This window comes from Pyxicephalus adspersus, chromosome 1 (genome assembly GCF_032062135.1).
Source record: "Pyxicephalus adspersus chromosome 1, UCB_Pads_2.0, whole genome shotgun sequence".
Taxonomy (NCBI): domain Eukaryota; kingdom Metazoa; phylum Chordata; class Amphibia; order Anura; family Pyxicephalidae; genus Pyxicephalus; species Pyxicephalus adspersus.
Window position 1 is genome coordinate 130,386,993 of NC_092858.1, and position 24,116 is coordinate 130,411,108.

The 24,116-nt window shown below is 35.6% G+C and overlaps 1 protein-coding gene across 1 annotated transcript in view; it reads right to left on the reverse strand.

Moving 5' to 3' along the window:
- Positions 1-307: 307 nt before the first annotated feature.
- Positions 308-24,116, reverse strand: part of TBL1X (transducin beta like 1 X-linked) — a gene marked incomplete at its 3' end in the record, with an annotated part of 178,701 nt that continues 154,892 nt past the window's right edge. The window contains 11 exon segments of the mRNA XM_072427388.1: positions 308-409; positions 917-1,082; positions 3,496-3,623; positions 6,319-6,393; positions 7,237-7,358; positions 9,479-9,539; positions 14,973-15,070; positions 17,141-17,204; positions 18,860-19,001; positions 20,394-20,526; positions 21,417-21,669. Of these exon segments, the coding sequence (XP_072283489.1) occupies positions 308-409; positions 917-1,082; positions 3,496-3,623; positions 6,319-6,393; positions 7,237-7,358; positions 9,479-9,539; positions 14,973-15,070; positions 17,141-17,204; positions 18,860-19,001; positions 20,394-20,526; positions 21,417-21,669 (1,344 nt within the window).

Consider the following 24,116-nt stretch of genomic DNA (forward strand, 5'->3'; position numbering starts at 1 on the left):
TCCAAATGTCCAATAGTCAAAGTCTAATGTAGCTTAGGCCATTTTTGCGGGGAACCAATTAGTCAAAAAGTCTGCTTTTGGGATGTAGGAGAAAACTATTGCACCCACAGTAACATGCAAACATATAGAGAGAACATGGAGCATAGTGATTCAGCAGGAATATTGTCCAAAGATTGTAATTTTAAGTGTTGGCAGGTATGGTACATAATATAGCATAACTGATGAAGATACTGGGCAGTAATAAAGGTTTGGCCTTAATGGAGCTTCTATTGAAGTTTGACCGTGTTGGGTCTATAGAGATACTTACTGATCCGTCAGAGGCACTTGCTCCCACTTTGTCACCTCTGGCATTCCAGCAGACTTCAAATATTCCTCCTGTTCCCCTGTAGCTGTGTACTAGAGAACCATTCTGGAAGAAATAACATGCAGAAATATCTTAAGTGAAACCACAACTTCATGGCAACATTTAATTGTTAAAATCAATAGGAAAAAGTTACCGCTGTGCTAAATCAGAAATTACCAAACTAGTCCAGGTTTTGTTTTAAAAGACAAGTTAGCTAGTTTGATGGCTTTATTGCCCTTGTGTAACAAAAGGCCTACAATGCAACAGACTGTAAGCGGTATGGCTACAAATCTAGTGACCACTCAGTAGTGGAATCCATACATTTACAGTAAGATGTAACAGCCTCCAGACTAGATGTGAAAATATTATCAGCAGATTATATTTTAAACTAATTTATCTGATGGAAACAATGGAGGACATAGCCAACAGTGGGATCCTGTGCAAAACTGTCCAACCAAAGTGTTATAGCTGGCAGAAAAAAACAAAAGGTAGATTGTGCCATTTGTTCAAGAAACAAAACATTATCTATTATTACGATAAAAATTATTAAATATATTTGATTGCTAGACTTACCTGAGTGTTCCATATATGGACACATTTATCGAAGGACCCACTTGCCAGATACTTTCCGTCAGGGCTAAAGGCTACACTATAGACTGGTTCTTGATGTTTGGTTAATGTATGGATACACACACCACGCTCAACATCCCAAAGCCGGACTGTTGAATCAAATGACGCACTATAACATTAAAAAGAAGAAAAACCTAGAATCAGGAACCTTTGCATTCATGTATATAATACATAAATTTAAAACTATAGATAAGATTTGGCAGGTGTTATTTTTTTCAAATTGGACCTTTGCTGGACTGTGCGCACCAATGTATTTAATATATGTTATAGCTTGACAGCCTCCTAATACAATCAAACAACAGATTTCCAATCTATTAGAAATCAGCTGAAACGTTTGGGCTCTATGAAACTTGCAGTCCAAGCTCACAGTTAGCTGCTCCGGGGTGCATTGCAGAAAAGATTTAAAATAAACCATGGTGATGACACAGCTACTTAGAACTGAACTGAAATCCTGTGAAGTCCTTAGCATCTGAAATCCTTGTGAGTAATAAAAAGTGGTCAGGGCAGGCTGACAGATAGCACTTACTGTGCCAAGTTTATTATTAATGTTGCCTGCCAGAATCTCTTCATCAATATTGTCTCTGTAAGATTCTTATCTTTGACTAGAATGTGGAAAAACTTGAACCCGTTGCTGTCTATGCCCCTATTGAGAAGATTCTTTCTCTTTATTTGTTCTTGTTATTGTTGTCACTAAGACCAAAACTGATGGGAAATCTGAGAACTGTACAGGCAGGTGACGATCAGTTTTTCAATTTAGATATCTCTATTGATAACAACTAAGACAGAAATCTATTTTCATTTTTTTTCTCCTATTTTTGTTGCATCAGAAGTAAAGGAAATACTTCCCAACGGGAAATAAACAGTAGAGGTTCAAACTTTTTCTTATTCCATCTAATATAAAAACAATTTTGGCTATTCTGGCACTTTATCACCCAACATTTTTTTGCTATTGCCTTTATTGATGAGATATTAGTTCTAGACTTCCTTGGTCTGCACACTGATTGTTGCCATGAAATCTGCACTGATAATGTCACACTTGGAGGGATGGAGCCTCTTGGGGGCACTTTGGCTTGCACAATAGTGGTGTGAGCCCTGAGAATGGCTAGGGTGCAAAATCTAAGCAGCTGCCAGATTGCAGTCCTTGGGCACACCAGGATGGGCAGAACAGAGTCTGGTACCGAATCACTAGGCAGGAGAATAGTCAAGGAAGGCCAGGGTCGAGGCAGGCAGCAAGAAAGAGAGGTCAAGAAATAGATGCGAGTGACATGGGGCCACTGCAGACGCAGGAGAACGCAGGAGACACGGGAAGCGACAGGTGACACAGGCAGGGCGGCGTTTTAGCAAGGAGGAGGTAAGTGTGACAGGTAAAGTACAGAATGCACAAATGTTGAACAAAATAAATAAAAAACTAGTGTATGTGAATGCACCAAGTGTTCCTTCTTAAACTGGTGATGGATTACCCCAGGTTTTAGGTTGTTTTCTGCTGTTAATTATCTGCTACATTTTTGAGAATAAGCAGATATAAACTCTTTTATAAAAAGAACAATTAATTTTATGAAGTAAGGTGTGAGGGATTTTTTCAGCAATTTAAATATTACAATAATTATAGATTCATAAATGCATAATCTTTGCCATTTTTTCTATTCTAATAAGGTTCAAGACACAAATTTGAAAGGTATAGGAGATTATTATAAACTGTGACACTTCTATAATAATACAGAATGGATGGCATGGACTACTACTAGTATGTGCAAATAAATTCTGTTCTTCAACATAAACATTATTAATGATTTTAAGTCACTTTTTTTTAGTTGACTATTTTTTCCAAGTGTATAATATCTACAAAGAGACATAAGGAGGGGGTAAAACATTCCAAAAGCACTATGGTTTTGCTTTAAAGCAGGGGTGGGCAAACTTTTTGGCTCGGGGGCCACAATAAGTTTAAAATATGACAGACAGATCAGGTCAGTATCAGATCAATGGGGATTGTTTGTATGAACAGATATAAATTACGTGTAAAAGCCATTACCTAAATTTCAGTGAGAACAGTGTTGTTAGTCACCCTTTTTTACATGTGGACAATTTTGTACCAATATTTGACAGGCCGGATTAGAAAGCCCAATGGGCAGTAGTTTGCCCGTGCCTGCTTTTGAGACAGCACAACAGAAGTAGCCTATTTTTAGATATAACTGTCTCCCATGGATCATAGTACTAAGAGACTTGATAAAGAAAAAATTCTGAAAAATCCAGTTATGTGATTTAACTACATTTGTACATAACAGACTTTTTTTTCAGGTAGTAGGTAAAGGGGCCAATGAAAGAAGCCTTGACCTCCATCCGATGAGTGAATAAAAGACTACATGTTATTCATATACAGAAATTCACATTTTCTTAAAAATGGATTTAAAATTCGTATTTGTTAGTTTTGACCATAATACCTATATATGTACAAAATCACTACACATTCTATTTTAATACTTAAAGCTTTGAGAAATAAAAATATAAATCTAATTATAATTCACCTTGCAAGCATGATGTTTGAGTTTGGGTTGGTAGTACCAGGACCTGTCGGACTCCATTTGATTGTGTAGATTTCTTTGTTGTGGGCCTGCAGGTCATGTACACACATGTCCTGTTTCATACTCCAGATCTAAACCAAATCATAAATAACAAAATCATGTTAAGAATAAATACATTTCATTAATGCATACAGTAAATAAAGCTGTTGCAGACAATATCTCTTTCTCAAGCTGTTCTTCCTCAATATGGTGCTGTACAAATGCAACTGATAGGAGAATGTTGTCTGTCATGGCCAGACTCAGATGAAAGTTGCCCCTATCTCTGGTCCTGATCTATTGACCGGTTGTCTCCCTTTGGATTTGTGTTGACAGGCAGATGCAGTTATTTTACAGATGCATTCCACGTGAATTTGAGACAGTTTGAATCTCATCTGGTATCGCTTAGCTAATTGACTTAAAACAGGCCACCTTTTTTCATCGCTGCATATTTTAGTTCCTACGTTCATGTGCCTTTTGTGCTTTCCACAGGACAGGGGTCAGTATGAGCCCTCTGACTGGTCAGTGGGTATGTTGCAATGCACTTTGTGTTTTGGCATCATTCTCCCATAGCCAGCATTTAAGTGTATGTTCAGTCAAAATACCAGGTCTTGTTTTGTAAAAAGCAGGGGAATGCTAAACCCCCTATCAGATGTATTAATTTTTATTGTTTAGTAGAAATTTACATTTACTTTGTGTCCAGTAAATCTTCCAAGATAGTTGTCCATGGAACAGGTGTCCCCACTGGAGGATTTTCCCTCACCTATTGCTCTGATGACCAATCAAAATGCTTAATTTCTTTTTCTCATTCTCTGTCTTAGTGACAATGGTCACCAGGACAATAAAGGGAGTGAGAAATTCTAGTAGGGTCACAGTTCCCCAAAAAACCCAAAAAACAAAAGGTCCAAAGTATATTGGGAACATCTTACTAGACCAGCGGTTGCCAGGGGTGGAAAATTTTGACAATTTTAGCAAGCAGGTCTAAACCAGCAATGGGAGAGTGGGTGGGTTTTGGCATCATGACGTCACTCTGGCGGAATTTTCTTCCCCTTTGAAGAAGGGGACCGCGCTCACCGCGCATGCATGGTCCGGATTCTGTGGATTTAGTGGTCCGTGAGGTCGGAAAGGTGGCGACCACTGCACTAGACCAGACATTTTGGAGATGATGATTTTGCCCCTGCCATTTATATTCTTAGAGTTGTCCATTTTTCCTGCTTCCAACACATTACTTTTAAGAACTGACTGACGATTGTAACAAATAATCTAGGTTTTTCTCATAACCTGTCAGTGTTTTTAAGGTTTGACTGATCAGCGTATACAGAAATAGTATTTTGCAGAAAGTGCCTAAAGAAAAGTATTGTTCTAAGAAAACTACATATTGAAATCACATGGAGATTATTCGCATTTCTAAATCATGTTTGCATGATCCCTCTGATTCCAGTAAATTTCTCTATAATGCCTTAATCAGGGTCTTAGTGCACAGAATTAGGCGAGTGTCCTTCACATTACTTCCATTGTCTTATGTAGATCACTATCATAATACAACGTACAAAAGTATAAAAAGCATAAACAGTTGTAAAATAAAGAATGTACAACTTTATTTTTGCTTATCAATTTTCTGAGATGAGAAAGAGGGTAAATGTTTGATACAATGGGCCTGATTTATTAAAGCTCTCCAGGACTGGAAATGATAGACTATCATAGAGGATGATCCAGTAAACCTGGAATTGCATTTTTTGCAAATCATTTGCTGTTAGTTGCCAAATGTTTTTAGAGCTACACCACATTAATTCTGGGTTTGCAAGATCACCCAGGTTCTCCCATTATAATCTATCGTCTCCAGTCACCAATGGGCCTGATTTAAATAAATCTCTCCAAAACTGGAGAAGATATACTTTCATCAGTAAAACTGGGTGATTCCAGCAAATCCGGAATGGATTTCTTAAAAGTAATTTGCTATTTGCAAATGTTTTCAGTCTTGGACCAGATCCATTCCACGTTTTCTGTGTCACCCAGCTTTACTGATAAAAGTGTATCCTCTCCAGTCTTGGAGAGCTTTAATAGATCTAGCCCAATGTATATAGGCATAGGACATGTTTCTCCCACATTTCTAATTATGCAGATCACAAGAAATAATATCCACAATGCAGATGCCTAAATAGTTTACCTTTAGTTTCTTACAATATAACAAATGAAATTACAACTAGGCTCTATAAAAGTTTTGGGTAGTATAACAATTGTAGTAGGTAAATAGTCTATTTTATATAAATGACTATGCAGTAAACAGAGCAACAACTAATAAGGCAAGGCCAGAAGGGTTGGGTTCAAATAAAGAGGCAGTCTCTGCAAAAGATGAAAAGCTGCTTTCATTTGATTGAATGGAGACATAAAACTTAGTATCAGCTAAGGAATACAGGGCCACCAAAAACAAAATGTACCCTTTAGGTGCCTACACATACCAATACATACATATACTAAAGTCCATGCATAAAAATACAACAAATCTTATAAAAAATGTAGAATTAAAAAGTCACATCATAATATTAAATTTTCCCAGCACAAATTATAAAAAGAAATAGGGCAAAATTAAGACACCCTACTACTAAACTGGTAAATACACAAACAGATTTTGCCAGTGTGTAAAGCTATAAATTGCAGTTGAGAATTAGGTTATTTAAAAAAATAAAACTGTGTTGAAATGGAATTTGTGTGTGTTATTACATGGTGGATTTAAAAACAGCTTTCCGATCTTCAATAAAATATTTCTATTAATTTTTTTAAACTACTCACCTTCAAGGTCATATCATCTGAACATGATGCTAGTAACATTCCTGATGGGTCCCATTTAATTGCATTCACTTCATTCTAAAGGAAAACATGGTGTAATGAGTGGATGGAAATGCAGCCGACATCCAGTGGAGGGCAATCGTGCGTCATTTTAGAACAGTTTATCTTCTGTATATAACACTTTTCTAACCTCATGCTTTCATTTGCTCAACAACATTTAACACTAACTAAGCTCTTCTTGCTGTGGATTTGCTTTATAAAAATACATTGTTACATTTTTCCAACATTTCCTTTTTTTTTTGCATCTATTTATGGTTTCATATAACCATAAAAGTACAGATGACAGTGTTGGCATCGGTAAAGAGGTTCTGTTCTGTGCTAACACTAAGTTATAAAGTCCCAGTAACTAAGTGATTGTGCCAAGTGAGATCAACACAATAAAATTACCAGCTGGCTAAGCTGATATTGTATTATTGCAGAACAAAATGAATCAGTTTATTTTATCTATGGTTTAGCTCACATTGATCTAAGCATTTGCAAACATTTGGTGATTTACCCCAAAATAATTTCCTAGCAGTTGTACATTATAGCAATTTTTGGCAGGTTCAGTTTAGTTGATTTTAGGCCATTAATGCCTCCATTGTGATTTTAACATTCACACTAGTGATACTTAGAAGGTGCCATGTCATCAGACAAGGCATATATATTACACCCAGTCATCCATTTAGATATTTATATTACTGGCTTAATATTTGTTGTAACTTTTTACACTAAACTTTCCATTGGCACCTGTCCCAAAGAAAACGAGTTTATCTGGAAAAATTAATAGATGTAAGGTAGCTATACAATGTCGTGCCATTTTAACATTGTTACCAAATGATCTGTAAACTAACCAAAATAATCAATAATAAAAAGGTTTACCGTGTGTCCTTGAAAGGTTTTAACTGGACGGTCACAGCCAAGCCTGCAAACGTGAATACACATGTCTGTGCTACAAGATGCAAAGGTGGTATTGTTCTGCCAATCCACATCTAGGGCAGGAGCTGTAGATGCAATAAAAAACATTCTAATATCTGGGTTGAAGACCACAAAAATATTTGGCATTTTTAAAAAGGTAATCTTTTTAGACATAGATTACTCCAGACATGTGAACACCAAACTGGTAAATACTGTATATACTCAGGTGTAAACTGAATTTTGGTTTATTTTTGGGTAACACCAGTAGATGGTGTGAAGTGTGTAGCAAACTCTTGCCATTAATAATATTTTTTTATTATAAACAGTATTTAAATAGCGGCAACATATTACGCAGTGCTGTACATTAAATAGGGGTTTTAAATAGGGGTTGCAAATGACAGACAGATACAAACAATGACACAGGAGGAGGAGGGGACCCTGCCCAGAAGAGCTTACAATCTAAAAGGTTTGGGATGTAGCACACACTAGGAAGGGGGATATGGAATAGTGGGTATGTTGAGAGGGTTTAGGAGACTGAAGAAAATTGGTAGGCAAGTTTGAATAGGTGGGTTTTATTAGCCTTTTTAAATGAGCAGACTGTAGAAGCAAGTTGGAAAGGATGAGGAAGACCATTCCATAGAGTTGGGGCAGCTCTGGAAAAGTCTTGAAGCCGTGCGTGTGACGAAGCTATGAGTAAGGAAGTCAGTAGTAAGTCATTGGAAGAGTGAAAAGAGCAGCTAGGGGAGTATTTTTTCTTCAGGTCAGAAAGGTAAGTTGAACGAGAACTGTGGAGGGGTTTAAAGGCAAAGCACAGGAGCTTGAATTTGATTCTAAGGTGAAATGGAAGCCAATGATGAGAACTACAAAGAGATGCAGCAAAAGAGGAGTGGAGGGGTTTAAAGGCAAAGCACAGGAGCTTGAATTTGATTCTAAGGTGAAACGGAAGCCAATGATGAGAACTACAAAGAGATGCAGCAAAAGAGGAGTGGTGGCAATGATGGATAAGTCTGGCTGCAACATTCATAATTGATTGTAAGGGGAGATTTGCAATGTGAGGGGAGAGACAATTGGAAAGTAGACAAGAGAAATTAGTTTATTATACACTTTAAATGAGGACACAGCCTAATGCACTGGTCGTCAATAATATTGCACAAATCATTATCTAAGAGCAAGTGACCAACAATAGTCAACTCAAAAGCACAAAATAATTTAACTTGAAAAAAGAAAAAAATTTATCCAGACTGAGCTCTTGTGATTTTATTTTTTTATCTTTTAAATAATACCACACCATGGATATACTTATTCATGTGTATTCATGTACTAGGACAATACTGTTTTGAATTTGGCAATAATGGACACATTTTGTGCCCTAGGTTTATACTCGAGTCAAAGCTTTTCCCTGTATTTTCAGGTAAAAACAAGTACCTTGGTTTATATTCGGATTGGTTTATATTCAAGTATATACGAATACTTTCCAAGAAGATGTGTCTAATTAAAAAAAAAGACACATTATGACATTTTTTCCATGAGCAGGAGATGCTACTTTTTTAGGTCTTCGCTAGTACAGCACACAAAACATTACGTTAAAATAACCAGTAAGGTATAACCATTCAAAACTTTTTCACAATTGAGAAATGAAAACAAAAAGTAATAGTATATCGCTTGGGACTTGGGTATAAGAGCTGAAGGGGCCTGATTTAAAAAAGACTGTAAAGACTGGAGAAGCTAGACTATCATGGGTGAACATTGGTTATCCAGCAAACCTGGAATGGATTTCTTATAATCATTTGCTATTACTTTGCAAATGCTTTAAATCCTGGAATCGATCCAATGCAGCTTTGCTGGATCAATCAACTTTATCCATGATATTCTATCTTCTTCAGTCTTGGAGAGCTTTGATAAATCAGGCCCAATGTGTCAGGTCCATAGTGTACCCTGTAATGTGCAATTAATATTGCTGTTAACTATCTGTTATGTAGTAGTTGTAGGCATGGTTGTAAAAAAAAAAAAAGATTGGTTCCAAAAGAGGGGCTGTCCCTCCAAAACAGCAAACGCTTTTAAGTTACAGACAAAAAATTTAAATTATTGTATGTACAACTAATTTTGTAAAGGAGATTTTTCGGTCATTAAAAAAGACAGTGCCTGACATAATAAATGTTTGTGAAATGTTGATATTTATAAACAAGAATTAACATGTCAGCCATACCTGAGTGGAATGGGAACTGTTGTTTTGCTTCTCCTGTATGAGCATCCCAAATGATTGTGGTCTATATGAAAAAAGAAAAAAAGTAACTGCTTAGTTGAAAATGTGAATTATTCCTAGAAATGTTGAAATAATGCTTTGCTATTAAAATAGTTTTACCTAAACCAAGCTACTTTTCTCCTGTTAATTGATTTTTTATCTGGTACATCTGTGACTTATACCCTAATTTTTGTTCAAACTGGAAAACGTATATTTTATTACGTTAACCACCAAGCAGGCATTTGTGCACATCCATCAATGTAATAATTTATAAGTTTAACTGTTTATATCAGTGGCATGTTTTTCTTGTGTATAAATTACTTATAATTTAGGATAGACAAATAATCTACTTTTTGATCAGGATTTTTACCTTTTGATACTAAAATTGAATTTGGCCAAAAAACCTTTTATCAATAAAATACTTTGTTCACTGTGAAAGTACATTGTGTCATTATATAGAAAAACTTCAGCTTGATTACAAATCATAACCACAGTTTGAAGCAGAAAACTGGGAATATCTCAGGGTAAAGGTTTTCTTTTAATTTAAAAGAAAGTTCCTACAAAAAATCTATTAACACCTATCACTAGTCAAAATTTTAGAGTTTTGGAGTTATTTTCATTAGTCCATTGTCTAGAGTTCCCCTCTATTTTTGTCTCTTGGATGCCCATTCCAAAAATGTGTGTGCCATTGGGACAAGAAAGAACAGACAGCAAAAACAAAAAAGTCAGTAGTGTTAACCCTTACCCCCGTTTTTTAATTTTTGTATCCATGTTGTCCCCAGTAGACACAGATTGCAGTTAGTCACTAATTCCTCTGGACTTTGACTTTAAAATTCAACTCAGACAATTTATTGGTGTTTTTTTACATAGAGTGATGGAAAGTAAGAAATTCTGTTTTTTTTAAGTCTATACTGGGAAGAGTTCCTTTACTTTCTTTTTAAATTAACTGGAAGCAGTTGTACATTTTTTGTAATAAGAACATACAAAGTACTGAAAGTTTGCAATGCATTCCAGAAAAGTATCTGGGTGCAGATTTTAATCTTTTGCAACTACAGAAATGAGGCTGAAATAAATGGAAGTCACTGTTGTTTTACTCATGTTTTTCTTTTCGTAAGTCTTTATCTTCTTCATATATATCCTGCAGTTTTTGCTCAATCCTATTTGCAGTTGCTTTGTAAATGCCTATTATATTAAACTATAAAATTTGTATTGAAAACCTTATTATTTGCATATACTAAAACAGACATGGAGCAAATTAACAACCCAGCAGCAGCACAATGAAACTCAAACCACTAAATTCAATGCATCATAGATAACAGAATAAAGTGAAGAGTGAAATTGCCTCTACTTTGTTTTGATGAGTTTAATATAATGAAAAACATGGAAACACATATATATGTAGCATATTGTTATTTGAAAAAAGGAAACACAAAGAAAAGAAGCTGTATTGTGCTATAGTTTTCCTCTTACTTTTTTTTTTTTAAAAAAGTAGAATTAAGAACATAAGAGCATGCCCTGAAAAGTCTGGAAATAACTTTTCAGTTATATGGACATTTTTTTTAAAACAGGTATAATATTGGTATTTATAAAGCACCATCATCGTCAGAACTGCTGTACAATACAGACAATAGTAATAATGCATTAACAGTTCACAACTCTGCAGTAAGAATACCTGGTATAACACACAAGTGCGTACAAAAAATGTAATAAAAGTATAAAATAACAACCAACAAAGTAGTTAGGTTCTTAGGTAAAACCATCACAATTGAGACAACAAACAAAAAGTAGAGGGCCTGTCCTTGCAAACAATGCAGAGCAGAGAGGGACGGAAACACTAGGTAAGGTGGCAAATCTGGAGAAAAGGATATGAAAAGTAGTCTATTTTCAAAAATATATCTTAGAGGGACATTGGAGAATGTCTTAATTTCCTAAACAGGGATAGGTGAACTGGGTCATTTGAATATTGTGCATTTTTTCTAAATGCTGCAGAGTTTTTGTTGACTATATCTTTTTTTCCTGGTCACTTTGGTTTTATTTTGTTGCATTTCTGACTGTGTTCTGAGTGTTCAGGGGGCAGATATGAAGAAGTATGCATTATGGTTCCAAAGGTAATATAATACATAATATATAAAACAAGTTATTAAGGTCATATAACCTGTTTAAAACCTTCCTACTCTGATACCTGTTGTATGAAAGACATTCATATTCTTGATTATAATTAATGATGGGAATTATGCCATTTCCCATGTCACATCTGGTTCATATCCCAAACAACAAGCATCTTCCTGCAGCCTTACAAAGGGAAACCAGGAGATTACGTATGGAGATATTATGAAAACTTGGAGATAACTCATTGATTGAGCCTGCTTGGATGAAATTATCTTAAAAAAAAGGATCTACCCTCTTTTCACATTAATCAGATATTTTTTTAATCGGGGGGAGGGGGGTGTATTTAGGGTAGCTCTATTTATTTCATAGTTTGTGTTACAGTAGTTATCTTTTTTTCATATATACATATATAAATTGATTACAAAACTAATAAATTGATTACAAACCTAGGAACTTGTTTGAACGAGTCATAGATTATGTGATAGCTCTTTTCCTTAGGTAAAAACTATGGTCCCGAGGGTGCATGCGTGGACCAGGCAGATGTTAGAGTCTTGAGCCGGCTCCGCTCTACACTGGGACGAACAAGGCTGTAGCGGGCACATCAGGCGGCGGTTCTGGCTTCGGGAGGCTCCCTGAGTGAAGAGCAGTGCAGAGGGAGGCTTGCAGGAGAGGAGTGAGTGCTCTAGTGAACCAAAAATGTATACAGGGAGCCTGACTTCAACACCAGCATCAGTTGTGCAACAACAGTTTTCAGATCCAGAATTTTTTTTGGGAAAAATTTCAAATATAGTTGCATACGGCATTAGAAAATACTACCAAGAAAATTACAGAGCACTTTACAAGGGAGCTAAGAGAGTTGGGCCAGCATACGGTACAAATAGAGGCGCGAGTAGATGATGTCACCACTGTCCTAGAGGGGCATGAAGAGGATATTGAGTATTTGAAACAGGAGGTACAGCTTTTACATCATAAAATGGAGGACTATGAAAATAGGGCCCGCCGCTCTAACCTCCGTATACGTGGTTTACCAGAAAGTGTAATTGATCTTAATACAACAGTGATTGGATCGTGCACACCGCAATTTAGTAAAACCAAAACTTGATGTTCCACCAAGGGATATCGTGATTAAATTGCATTACCCTTATGTTAAAGATGTGATAATGAAGGACGCCAGAAAGCAGGAACCCCTCGCTTTTCAAGGTCATAATTACCAACTTTTTATGGACTTGGCTCCAGTAACAATATTGCGTCGCAGAGAGATGAAATATATATTATATAATATAGATGGGGTTTCCCCTTTAAATTGTTATTTACATATGGGGGCAAGTTCCAAGTTATCTCTTCGCCAGAGGAGGCCAGAAATCAGTTTCAGGAAATGGGACTTTATGCCTCTAATCAATATGAGAAATCAGGCCATGTGGAAAATCCTAATCCTCCAGTATCACTAATATCTGAAGTACACCAGCAAAAGAGGACTAAGGAGCAAAAGGCCACAGATTCACCTAAACGCCTGAGATACTCTCAGAGTAATATTTGATTTTTTTATTTTTTTCAAGTTTTTCTTAGGGGTTGTGGAAATAATGTTGGCCCATAATGTATGAATGTCCCTTTTTAAACAGATATAATGTTTTGATAAGCCTGGATACAAATCTACTGGCTTACTTGAGATGCTAAGTACTTGTTTGTTAGGAGTAAAAATATTTTTTCCAATAGCTGGTTAAATAATTGGAGAATTGCTTGATGTTATTCAGTATTTAATATTGTGCCTTGGTCCTGGTGTAGAAGTCACTGCGCATCTTTGCAAGTCACCAGGGATATCCCCCGCCACTAAATTGGGAGTTATGTCTGACGACATTTTTGGGGCGACAGAAAAAAGTCTGTCTTCTCTTGTTTATATTACATTTTTATATTATCAAAGAGGGCAGATTTGGGGCGAGAGCAGGTCTCCGCTCTACATACCCTGGGCGTATATATTATGCATAGTGTAAAGTGTTTTGTTTGTCTGGTGTCTTCCCTGTCTTAGTCTGTATCTTTTCCCTTTTGTTTCTGGTGTGGGGCAGGCCTTAATTCCCCAGTTAAAAAGTCACAAGCATTTCGCTACTTTCATACACGTAAGGCAGATGTAATATGTCTACAAGACACACACTTCTCTACTTCTTCCTGCCCAAAATATTTTCATGGGGCCTATCCAACTGTTTTCAGAGCTAATGCTCTGGGGGGTGCCTATTGGTTTTAGAAAAACAGTGGTATTTCAATTGGACAGAGAGGTGGTGGATATAATTGGCCAGTACTTGATATTGGTTGGAACATTAAAAGAGGCCAAAGTGACATTGGTGTCTTACTATGCTCCCAATGATAATCAATTGCATTTTTGGACAGCGGATGACTTTGTTGCGCAAAAATGCGCAAGGCTATTTGATGATGTGTGGTGATACCAATGTTCCACTAATACCAAGTATGGATAAGAAAAAAACATCTATGGATTCTATTGTATCTGGGGATGCTACACTGTTGTTGATGTTTTATGTAATATGATAAGATTATTTAAGTATATATGTCATGTTTAACTGATTGGCAAAAAAAGGTATGCTATAATTAGATAATGTAAAAATAGAAAATAATAGGAAAATAAGCAGTGTTACCAGCATAAGATAAAGTGGAAAAGAAAGGTGAGCTCTTATTGCATTCCTAAGTCTAAAGGAGTAATGAAGATAGAAACAATATGGAATGAATATTTGTTAAAAGATGTATGGAGGGCTCCTTCCTCTCTCTCCATATATCACAGAGAAATATTACACTAATTACACTAATTTGGGATTGGGGTGGGAGTGGGGAAGCAGTCGACAATTTATTGGTATTATGTTTGAAAAATGTGCTAGGTGCCATATATGGACCTCATTGTGCAAACTATGGAAAATAATGTAGACACTGTAGCATGTGAAAATTGGGTAAAGTTGGATTACCCCAAAATGGATGGACCTTACTGGAAGCACTTTTTTAGGTCTGGGGAGTTTTTCCTGTTAGAAAATGTGAGAACTATCTCAGTAAAGTGGAGTAAGTTTGTGACAAAGGAGGTTTGACCATGCAGTAACTGTAAATATGGACCTATTGGGAGTCCCACATTGGTAGTAATGAGAGATCTGTAAATATGTGGCCATCTTATGTAGAGCTTTGTCTCTGAATAATCCACACTTCTCAATAATTCTATTTTTCTTGTCTACATGTGATCACTTCCTTCCTGTGTAAAATAACCATACCCACCAGCATTTCCAAAATAAACAGTTCAATCAAAAACATCGATTTGCTTTTTGCTTTTTTTAATTTCCCATTGACACAATAATGAAAGTACCTTATCAACACCTGCACTCAATATATAGTTGCCTTTCTTATTCCACTTCAGTGCAAAAATCGGACCTTTATGCTGACCTAATGTGCTCGCAAGGTTGCCTGTGGGAAAACAAATAACAAAGATTTATTCATATAGGTAATTCACAGTTGTAAAACATGTTTTACATGTGATATATATGTATATTTTTATTAAAATATATGCTGTGCTTTGTTCTTAAAGTGGAACTAAACCTAAAAAATGTCGCTAAGTACATGTTTTTGGTAGAAGAGACAGGCAACATATATCTTGCAAAAAAAAATCTTCACTGCACCAGGTGGCTTTTGTTTTTTATTTTGCTTACCCCACACTGTAAATGTTCCATGCAGTGTAGAGCCTGGGATGTCTGGGACAATATAACTTGTGCACACAAGCAGGACTTACAATATCGGTGGCCTTCAAAAGGCCAAATAGTATCATGGTGAACCCAAAGGACTTGTCTGAGCATGCTTGCTAATTGTGGCAAAAGTTAATTATTCATCAACAACTCCAGTTTCACTTTATTTGATCACCACTTGGTGATTACTGGCTGGGCTGGTAATTACAGGGGAACAGAGAGGTCAGCATGCCTCATCTTTTCATCCTTATACTAGACAACATGCTTTGAGATGGGTCAATAAAAAGGCTTTCCAAAATGCCCGATTACATTTTCATGCTAAAAAGATACCTCTATCATGTAGTAAAAAACATTTTTAAAAGTCTTGCACTCAATTCAGATTTCAGATGTTACCTTATCAATAAAAAAAAAAACAACTAATGACCATGGCTTCTGGCTGATTCCTCAAGACATTGAGTGTCCCATGAGAATGCTGTACTGCACAATCCCAGTGGCATTAATATTAACCAGGCTTGGTTTGTCAAAGCTATGGCTAAGGTAAATATCTTTTTCATTTTTGGTTAGACCTAACTTTTTCACAAGGAAAAAATAGGGAGCTACTACCTATAAGTCAGCACTTAAGTTTAAGCTTACTTATAACTTCTTTTTTTGTATCTCCAGAGAAAACTAGATAAATGACAAAACTCTACGCCAATTTCAGGGCCAATTCAGCTTTGCACTGATGGAGAGAATCATTTTGCCTATGTCGGATAACCCCTGTTGTTCTTTACTGCCCTGCAGGTGAAAGAGGTTTGTACTCTGTTTGCCAGAATCAACATGCCATGCTTTTCCTCATCTGCTCTGCACTAAATGTGAATAAATAATGGAAAGTATGTTCAATCTCTATCATTTATTCATTTATTTTCCCTAAGTTAGATATTTTTCACACATTGCATATTAATAGAATCTTGTTTTCTATTGTTCTCACCAATCTTTTCAATAACAAGCACAGCCGGAATATTTAGAAATAGCAGAACTTGTTGAAATGAGTCAGCGGGCTGTTAACACATTGTCATAAAACCCACATTTTAATATGTGCACAAGGTGCAATTTATATTTATAGTTCCTATGGTATAAGTACGAATTGGTAAATAAAAAAATGCATGATTTTAAGTACTACTAGTTAATAGTTAAAGTTTCTCAATAATATATTATGTATCTCTTTATAGCAGAAAATGTTTAGCGAAGACCCTTGGTGAAGACGATAATGACCCAATAGTGACTATATATAAAATAGGTTTACTCCTTAAAACTGTACAAAAATCTTCAGTATTTATAAGTATTCTCTCTTCTTTGTTCAATATTAAATATATTTACTTATTTATTTGTAATTATATTTGCTAATGCATAAAAAATTATTTTTTAGGAAAGTTTTAGGCAAATTTAGCTCTTGATGATCTCAAAAAGTTGTAACTATCTCTAATGCATGAATTTTTTTTTTTGTAAGAGAACCGAGAGAGATAAAGATTATATACAATTTTTTTGGGGTGTGTCTTAAGCGATTTCAGTAATGCCTTGAATCTGGATGAATTTTGATATTATTGTATTTTGACAACATTAGTTTTATAAAACAATGCATCCTCTCTGTGGAGGTGAACAACATCTGGGAGAAACCAACATAGAGTACAAAAAACACTATATGTATATAACTCTTATAATGGTCAGGAAAGTTATAACTAAGTTATACCAAATTGTCAATAACTGCAGCATAAAAACTCTACACAATTCAGATACTGAATACATTAAACAAGTTTACCATCCTGCGTCCAAATTCTTGCGAAACCATCATATGATCCTGTAGCCAAGAGTGTGCCGTCAGCCTGCGGGAGAGCAAATGTTTAAAATAAATGTGTTATATTCAACCTTGTATCCTGGAGATGGAACACTTAATTCAATGAGTCCCTTTTTTCCGCTGAAGTAATATAAAGCCCAATCATCAAGAGGAACATTTACAAAGTGTAATGGTACACATTCCATGTAAGAAAAGGCAATAAAATAATTTCACTGTCTATTAAACCATCTGCCATCAGCTCTAAGTGAGAGCTGGTATTTTTTTTTTGTCAGTAGCTAAATATAAAAAATTACAAGCTGGTGAAAATGCATGAAAAAATATCAGTGCAATTCATGACATTTTTTCATTTATTTTTTTTAGAACCCGTAAAAGGAGATGATTTTATCTATTTAACCAGATATTATTGAATCCCTGTCCTAAGGAAAAATCTATGTTATTAGGTAACATTGTGAGAATATATTTAACTTGAAAAAAAAGTTGAGAGATAATTTTTCATGATCTCTGCTCCACAACTGTTTTAAAGATTGTTACATTTTACAGGCTAGCTCAAGACACTAAAGGTAAATGTTGGAACAACTGGGTTCTGGGAGCCATTAAGGTGCTCCAGAAGATGTTTTAAGATATGTGGGATGATCCACTTAGCTTAGCTATCAGCATGTGTAAATACATGAATTAATTATCAGATTATGTATCTAGTATTAAAAAAAATGTATAACTAAACCAATAATTGGACTAGGTGACAGGTCTGTAGGCATGCAGGATTGGTGTTCTGGGTGCATGCAGGTAGGCCTGCAATCTCAGTCTTTAAGTTTCAGGGTCCTCTGGAGTGCAAGGGGTGAAAATATCAAGTGACAAGACTCATTAAAACAAATCTAAAAAACTTTCAGACAGTACTAAAGGCTATCGAGGTTAAATAATATCTAATAATGAAAAATATTATTGCTGTAATATTGGTTCCCATACAGGACTGGCTAAGGAACCTAAAAAAGTTGGGATTAGACCTTTAGTGGACCCCTACTATGCAAGTAAATTATAGCTTGTGAAACAAATACATATTATAGGTCATTTTGTATTATAGGTGGACAATATTTGCTGCCATGGCACAGGCTGGGTCTCAGGAGGTATGTTATTAGCACAAAGGGACAATTGAAACAGAGCTAAAATGCCCTGCTGCATACAATGGTAGTTTTTGCTTTATAAATAGTGATAAAGCATACAAACTTCCACACTTATGCAAAAAAATAAAAATAAAATTCAAAACATACTTCTACTGCAGTATAATACCCTCTGTGACCATTACGTTCAGCTTAGAATACAAATTGTTCCTGTAGGTAGCATCAAAATAATTTTACAGTTACAGCTCACTCCTTAGATGTCCATTAGTAAATAATGCATACATTATTCATATAAAGAATTAAAATTTAATCCACAATGCTTGCAATATGCAAATGATATATGTTTACATTGAAAGAGCAATAAACAATTTTAAACAGGCTAAAGTAAACATTCTCCTTATGAAAATCACTATGTCCATGAAAATGTTGAGTACTTCTTTGAAATAATTGTTGTAAGTTCAAGAAAGATATGAATGTTCTGGAAAGTGCTAATTACAAAAGTAAGGCTAACAGAATATAATGTATTCTTGTTCAGTTTTTTAATGAATGTTAACTGTAAGTGACTTACGTTCCAGTCCAATGAGGTCACATCTTTGTTGCTCGGAACATCTTGACCGCCTTCTCGTATACAGTGTCTTAAAACTAACTGAGTGGAGTTGCTACTACTATTTTCATTTAGGTTCCATATTCTTGCCGTTGAATCTCCTGAACTTGAAATTACAAAATAAATAGAAAAACAAATATAATAATTTTGGGGCAAAACCTGTTCCCTACGCAGGTAATGTTAACTAAACAGTACATAGTTATGTTTGTATTGCATATCCTTCCAGTTCCAGATTTTCATGTATAACTATTACTGGCTGGTATAGATAGTACAAAGTATTCAAAATCTTTCAATGGTTGATGCATTAATTGTGTTGCCTTGAGTTGATGTTGCCTTCAATTGAAGATCAATAAAAATGCAAGACTTTGAAATGGCCACAGATTTTCTGTTCTCATAAATGCAGAATATTTTCTGGCAGCCTATTATGTGAATCTGTGCTTAAGTTATGAACATTCAAGTATGTACATATTTTTAATAAGCTGTTATAGTGCTTTAAACAAGCTCTTAGTGACTGCTGTAGATGTAGGTACTATGAAGAAATTCATCCTCAGCGTTCACTGAAGTAGCCGGAACTCAGGACTTTGCTTGCTCTTCTTCCATAGTACCTGGCCTGTATAAGCACTAAAGATAAAAAGGATGTGTGTGGGGGGGGGGGGCTCAAAAAGTAAGATGGGTCCCCCACCCTAGCATTGGGGTACTATCCCCCAAACCATATGTCAATACTTTGTTCTACAGATATCTGGACCCAAGTATGTAACCACAACATGCAGCAGGTGACACTAGCTTTCAAAACTTCTAGATGTCAAAGAGTCTGCTGGGGCCTATGGCATTTGAAAGAAGGAAATGTGTGGGGGGGGGTTGAGTATAGTTACAATTCTATAGCAGTAAAGTGCAATTAGGCTTGTACAGAGCCTAAAATAAACATTTTAAAAAGAACTTCAGATTAAATAGCTAGCTAAAAAGAAGCCTATGAACTAAATGTTACTTTCTGCTCTACTCCTGACCTGCCTGTTCATTAATATAAAAGATCTCACTTCTTAACTGAAAATCTATTACCTTCTGACTTTGACCTACTTTGACTTTCCTCATTGTGTCATAAGAGTTATTTTAGTAAAATGTAATGCAGGAACACTTTATAAGAAGTCTTTCTTTATATTCAGTTACAATGATAAATGAAACATTATTTAATGTCCCTAAACATTAAAGAGCCTTTGCATTTCCCTTAGCATCCTCTGCATCTTCTCCCCCGCTGTTCTCTTGGGAAATGAAGCCAAAAACATCCAGAGGTAGTCTGGAGTAGGATATAAAGTAATTTGTGCTGTCTCCTCTAAATTCCAAATTGCCTAGAGAATTTCATGCTTACTATAAGACCTTTAGATGAACAGGGATCAGAAAAAAAATTGCTTTCTAACCTGTTACAGCACCATCGGCCTATTTCATTTGTCTAGAACAGTCCTTAAACTAATATTGCTTTGATTTTACATTAAATCTGACTTACCCAGATGCTAGGAGATCACTGACTGGATTCCAGGCACAGATAAACACTTCAGATTCATGTCCACGTAGCACCGTTGCTTTATTAGGTGGAATTTCCACATCACCATCAATTTCCATTGGTTCTGCATGGTTATCTGCAAAACACATCAGAATCTAGTTATGTGTCCAATATCTCACAATGGTTATTTAATGATACTGTCAACTGCTGGTAAGGAAGAGTCATTTAAAATTCTGGCCTGTATCTCTTTTTAATACAATGAAAGCACTAAAAGTAAATTGAATTGTTAAAATTTCAATGAACTGGAATAAGCCTTTTATATTTAAAATGCTTTATGGAAACTTCAAGTCTGATGACATTTGACAACGTAATTACATTTATAAACCAAGTTTGCAAAGGACAAAAACACTTAAGATTATAATGATTAATCATAAATGTGCCGCATCTCATATGGAGAAATAGCTGCAGTATTAAAATCAGTTTTTCTCAGCTGCAGTCCTCAAGGCTCCAAACCACATTATGGATGGAAACCAGGAGATGTCTAAGCTGTATTATAAATACACAATTGTATTAGGCTAGCTTCACTCCAATGTATTGTGTAGTATATGGCAATGCTCAAAACTTTGGCAATTGCCATTCACTTAAGCCCTGTGCACACATCCAATAGATGTTAGATAATTGTCACTGGAAACGATCATTTGTGATGATTTCTAGTGACAGATGGACAATGAGTGCTGTACACACAGCGCTGTTCCATGGAGAGGGAAGGAGGGGGGGAGTGAGCAGCATCCCACTGTGCTGTCCTACATAGGAATTACCAGTGGTCCTTTCCGATGTGTCCTTCATATATCTGCTGTGGGGGACTGGTTTAAAAAATTTCCCCTGGGTGGATAAATAGGTTGATATTGTATGATTTTTTTTAACAACACCCCTTTTGCATCTCTCCTCATTTTTATGAAGTTCCTGGGTGGAGAACCAAGTTTAACTTGAATGTTGCTTAAAAGTTATACAGTACAGCTTACTCACTTATTGCATGAGCCCCATTCTCTTCACCATTCACAGTGGCTGCTCCGTTCTTTGGTGTGGTCTGCTGGGTTGCAGGTGCTGCTGTTGAGGCAGTGGTGACCGGTGCAGCACTTGGTGCAGATACTGCTGCAGCAGCTTGTTGCTGGGCCAACTTTTCTCTAAAAGCTTGTTGTCTTGTCTGTACAACATCTGGCATTACCGCATCAATCAGAGATAATGACTCTATAGGCCGACCATCAAACACTGTACCATCCTAAGAAAAAGCAATAGGCATGTTAATTTTTTTGGATCTGATTGCATTCAGTATTGTTCAATTCAGCAATTGAAAAAAAAAACTAATAAATTAATGTAAATATTAAGGATTTTTGAAAAAGTTCCTTTTTTCTTTAAAGAGTTATATACTTGTTTTTGTAGTTGGCACACAGCTTTAAATATTTTCAAATGATAATTACAAACACTATGGAGGGAGGGTTTGGGGGTTTAGGGCACATTTAGGGCACTTGGTTATTACTAAAAAAGGGTACCAAAGAAAATGATTTCTATTATTATTATTTCCTGTTGCTGAATCACCTTCTGTTGCTGGAAACATCCCCGAGGAATGTTTGTTTGTCTTGCCAGTGCTAATCACTGAATGTAGGGCTTAGTGGGGGAGGGCTGTGGAGGAGAGATAAATATCTGGGGACAGCCTGAAAGTGCCAGTTCCTGCCATGAATATGAAAATGTACTCATTTAATATTTAAAGTTTTTTTTACTACTGCAGATAACTGAATCCTAATAGCTCATTTATCCCAGGAATGGTCACAGTGGAACCCCTCTATAGCTGGTGAAGCTTGGCAAAAGTTTGGGCATTAGAGGTAGATTGACCAAGGATATAGTTTGGAGTTTATGTCATGTATTTTCAAAGTAAGTGACTTTGAAAATACAGAGGCTGGAGTCTTATAATTGAAACAATGGGCCTGATTTATTAAAGCCCCACAATATTGAAGGAGATCAGTGAAATAAAACCCTAGACTACAAGCAATGACTGAGCCTGAGTTGATCCGAACCCACAATGGCAGCTCCTATGGGGTTGTGCTCTCTGTTACATACCTTTGTACATATGCGACCATTTCATACATATATATTGTGTTACATTACATACAAATATTTTCAATTTTATATTGGGGACTAGATGCATTTCAAGAATGAAGCCATCCTATTTTGGGATTGCATCTCAATTTTCACACTATTTATCATATGTATGCAAAATATTTTTGTTATAGATCTGTAAATGAGCAATACTACATGTTAATGTAATTTTAGCCATAAACTGTCTTAAAAAGACAGGCAGGTGGAGAAATATTCTTTTTTTATCCATGATGCTGGAGGTAAATGGGAAATGAATCAAGTATGATTTTCACATCTGATAATAACACTTGAAAATACACTTTTAGGCTTAAGTATATGATACTGAAGCTTGATGCATTAGACCCTTATATCTTTATGATTCTCAGTAAAATGTAACACAATCTAAAGAATAATTCTAAGCTTACACTAGGCCACTAGCTGCATTTCTCCACATTCAATGTAAATAAACTAAATTATACTAATTTTGCAAGCATTTTCAAAATCATTATTTTGAAATGATCCAAATTCAGAAAACTGCAATAAGCATACCAAAAATAAATAACATTTAGGCAAATTATTACAATACTTGGCATTTACTAATTGCCACACATATGGGGCTAATACTGTTGGTGCAATGAATCTAAATCTTTTTGAATGTTTAATGACTGGATAGTAGTACACTCCTGTGTTGCCACATTTATTGGTGTATGCGGTCATCACGTACGTTTTTTTACTTCCGTAATACAAAAATGAATCTCTTTCTGGAATTATTAGATTTGACTATACATGTGTGTTCCACCATGTTTTCACTGTTGGGTCAGATGGCCTTTGGAAAACATACATGGTGGCCAAAGTGTTCTTTTTTAAATAGCATATGGTAAAATAGAATATTTTGGTTATTCCGTGTTTATTTCCCAGCTCACTGTGGGTACTTACGCTGCCAGTATGTGTATTTGCTTTTTTATTACAAGCTGTTGCTGTTGGGAGGTGTTTTACTGAAATTGAATTACATAATTAAGCCTTTCTGGAACTTCAGTACATTAATGTCACTTCCCACTTATTCTCTTTCCTAACTTTGGAATATAATTATAAAACCTCTATTAGAACAAAAACTGCAGATAATTGTGGACAAAAGAAGGCTGATAAGAAAATTACAGTGCTGCTGTTGATAAGAAAACAGTATTCTTTAACAAACATACTTTTTCCCTTCAAACCTGATTATATCTCATTCTGTGAATACAATTACATTCCTAATTTAGCAAAAACAAAAAATGTAGTTCCAATAGCTTACCTTTAAATTGTTAACTACTAAATTATGCAACTGCTATGAAACAAATTAGTCTATTGTCTCTCTTAGAAAGGTGATTTTAATGGAAATCTAAAATGTTTTCTACATAAACCTGATTTTGATGGGGGTGGTTTATTCACTGTGGCTTTTTGAGTAAGATTTGTCTAGCTAGCAGGAAATATTACTCAGCACGTCACAGCAATATGTCATTTCATTGTCTGCAGTAAAATTTTAACTTAACCTCTTAATGATATTAGGAAAATTATTTTATTTGGGAAAGACAAACATCTACTTTCAAATGGTGT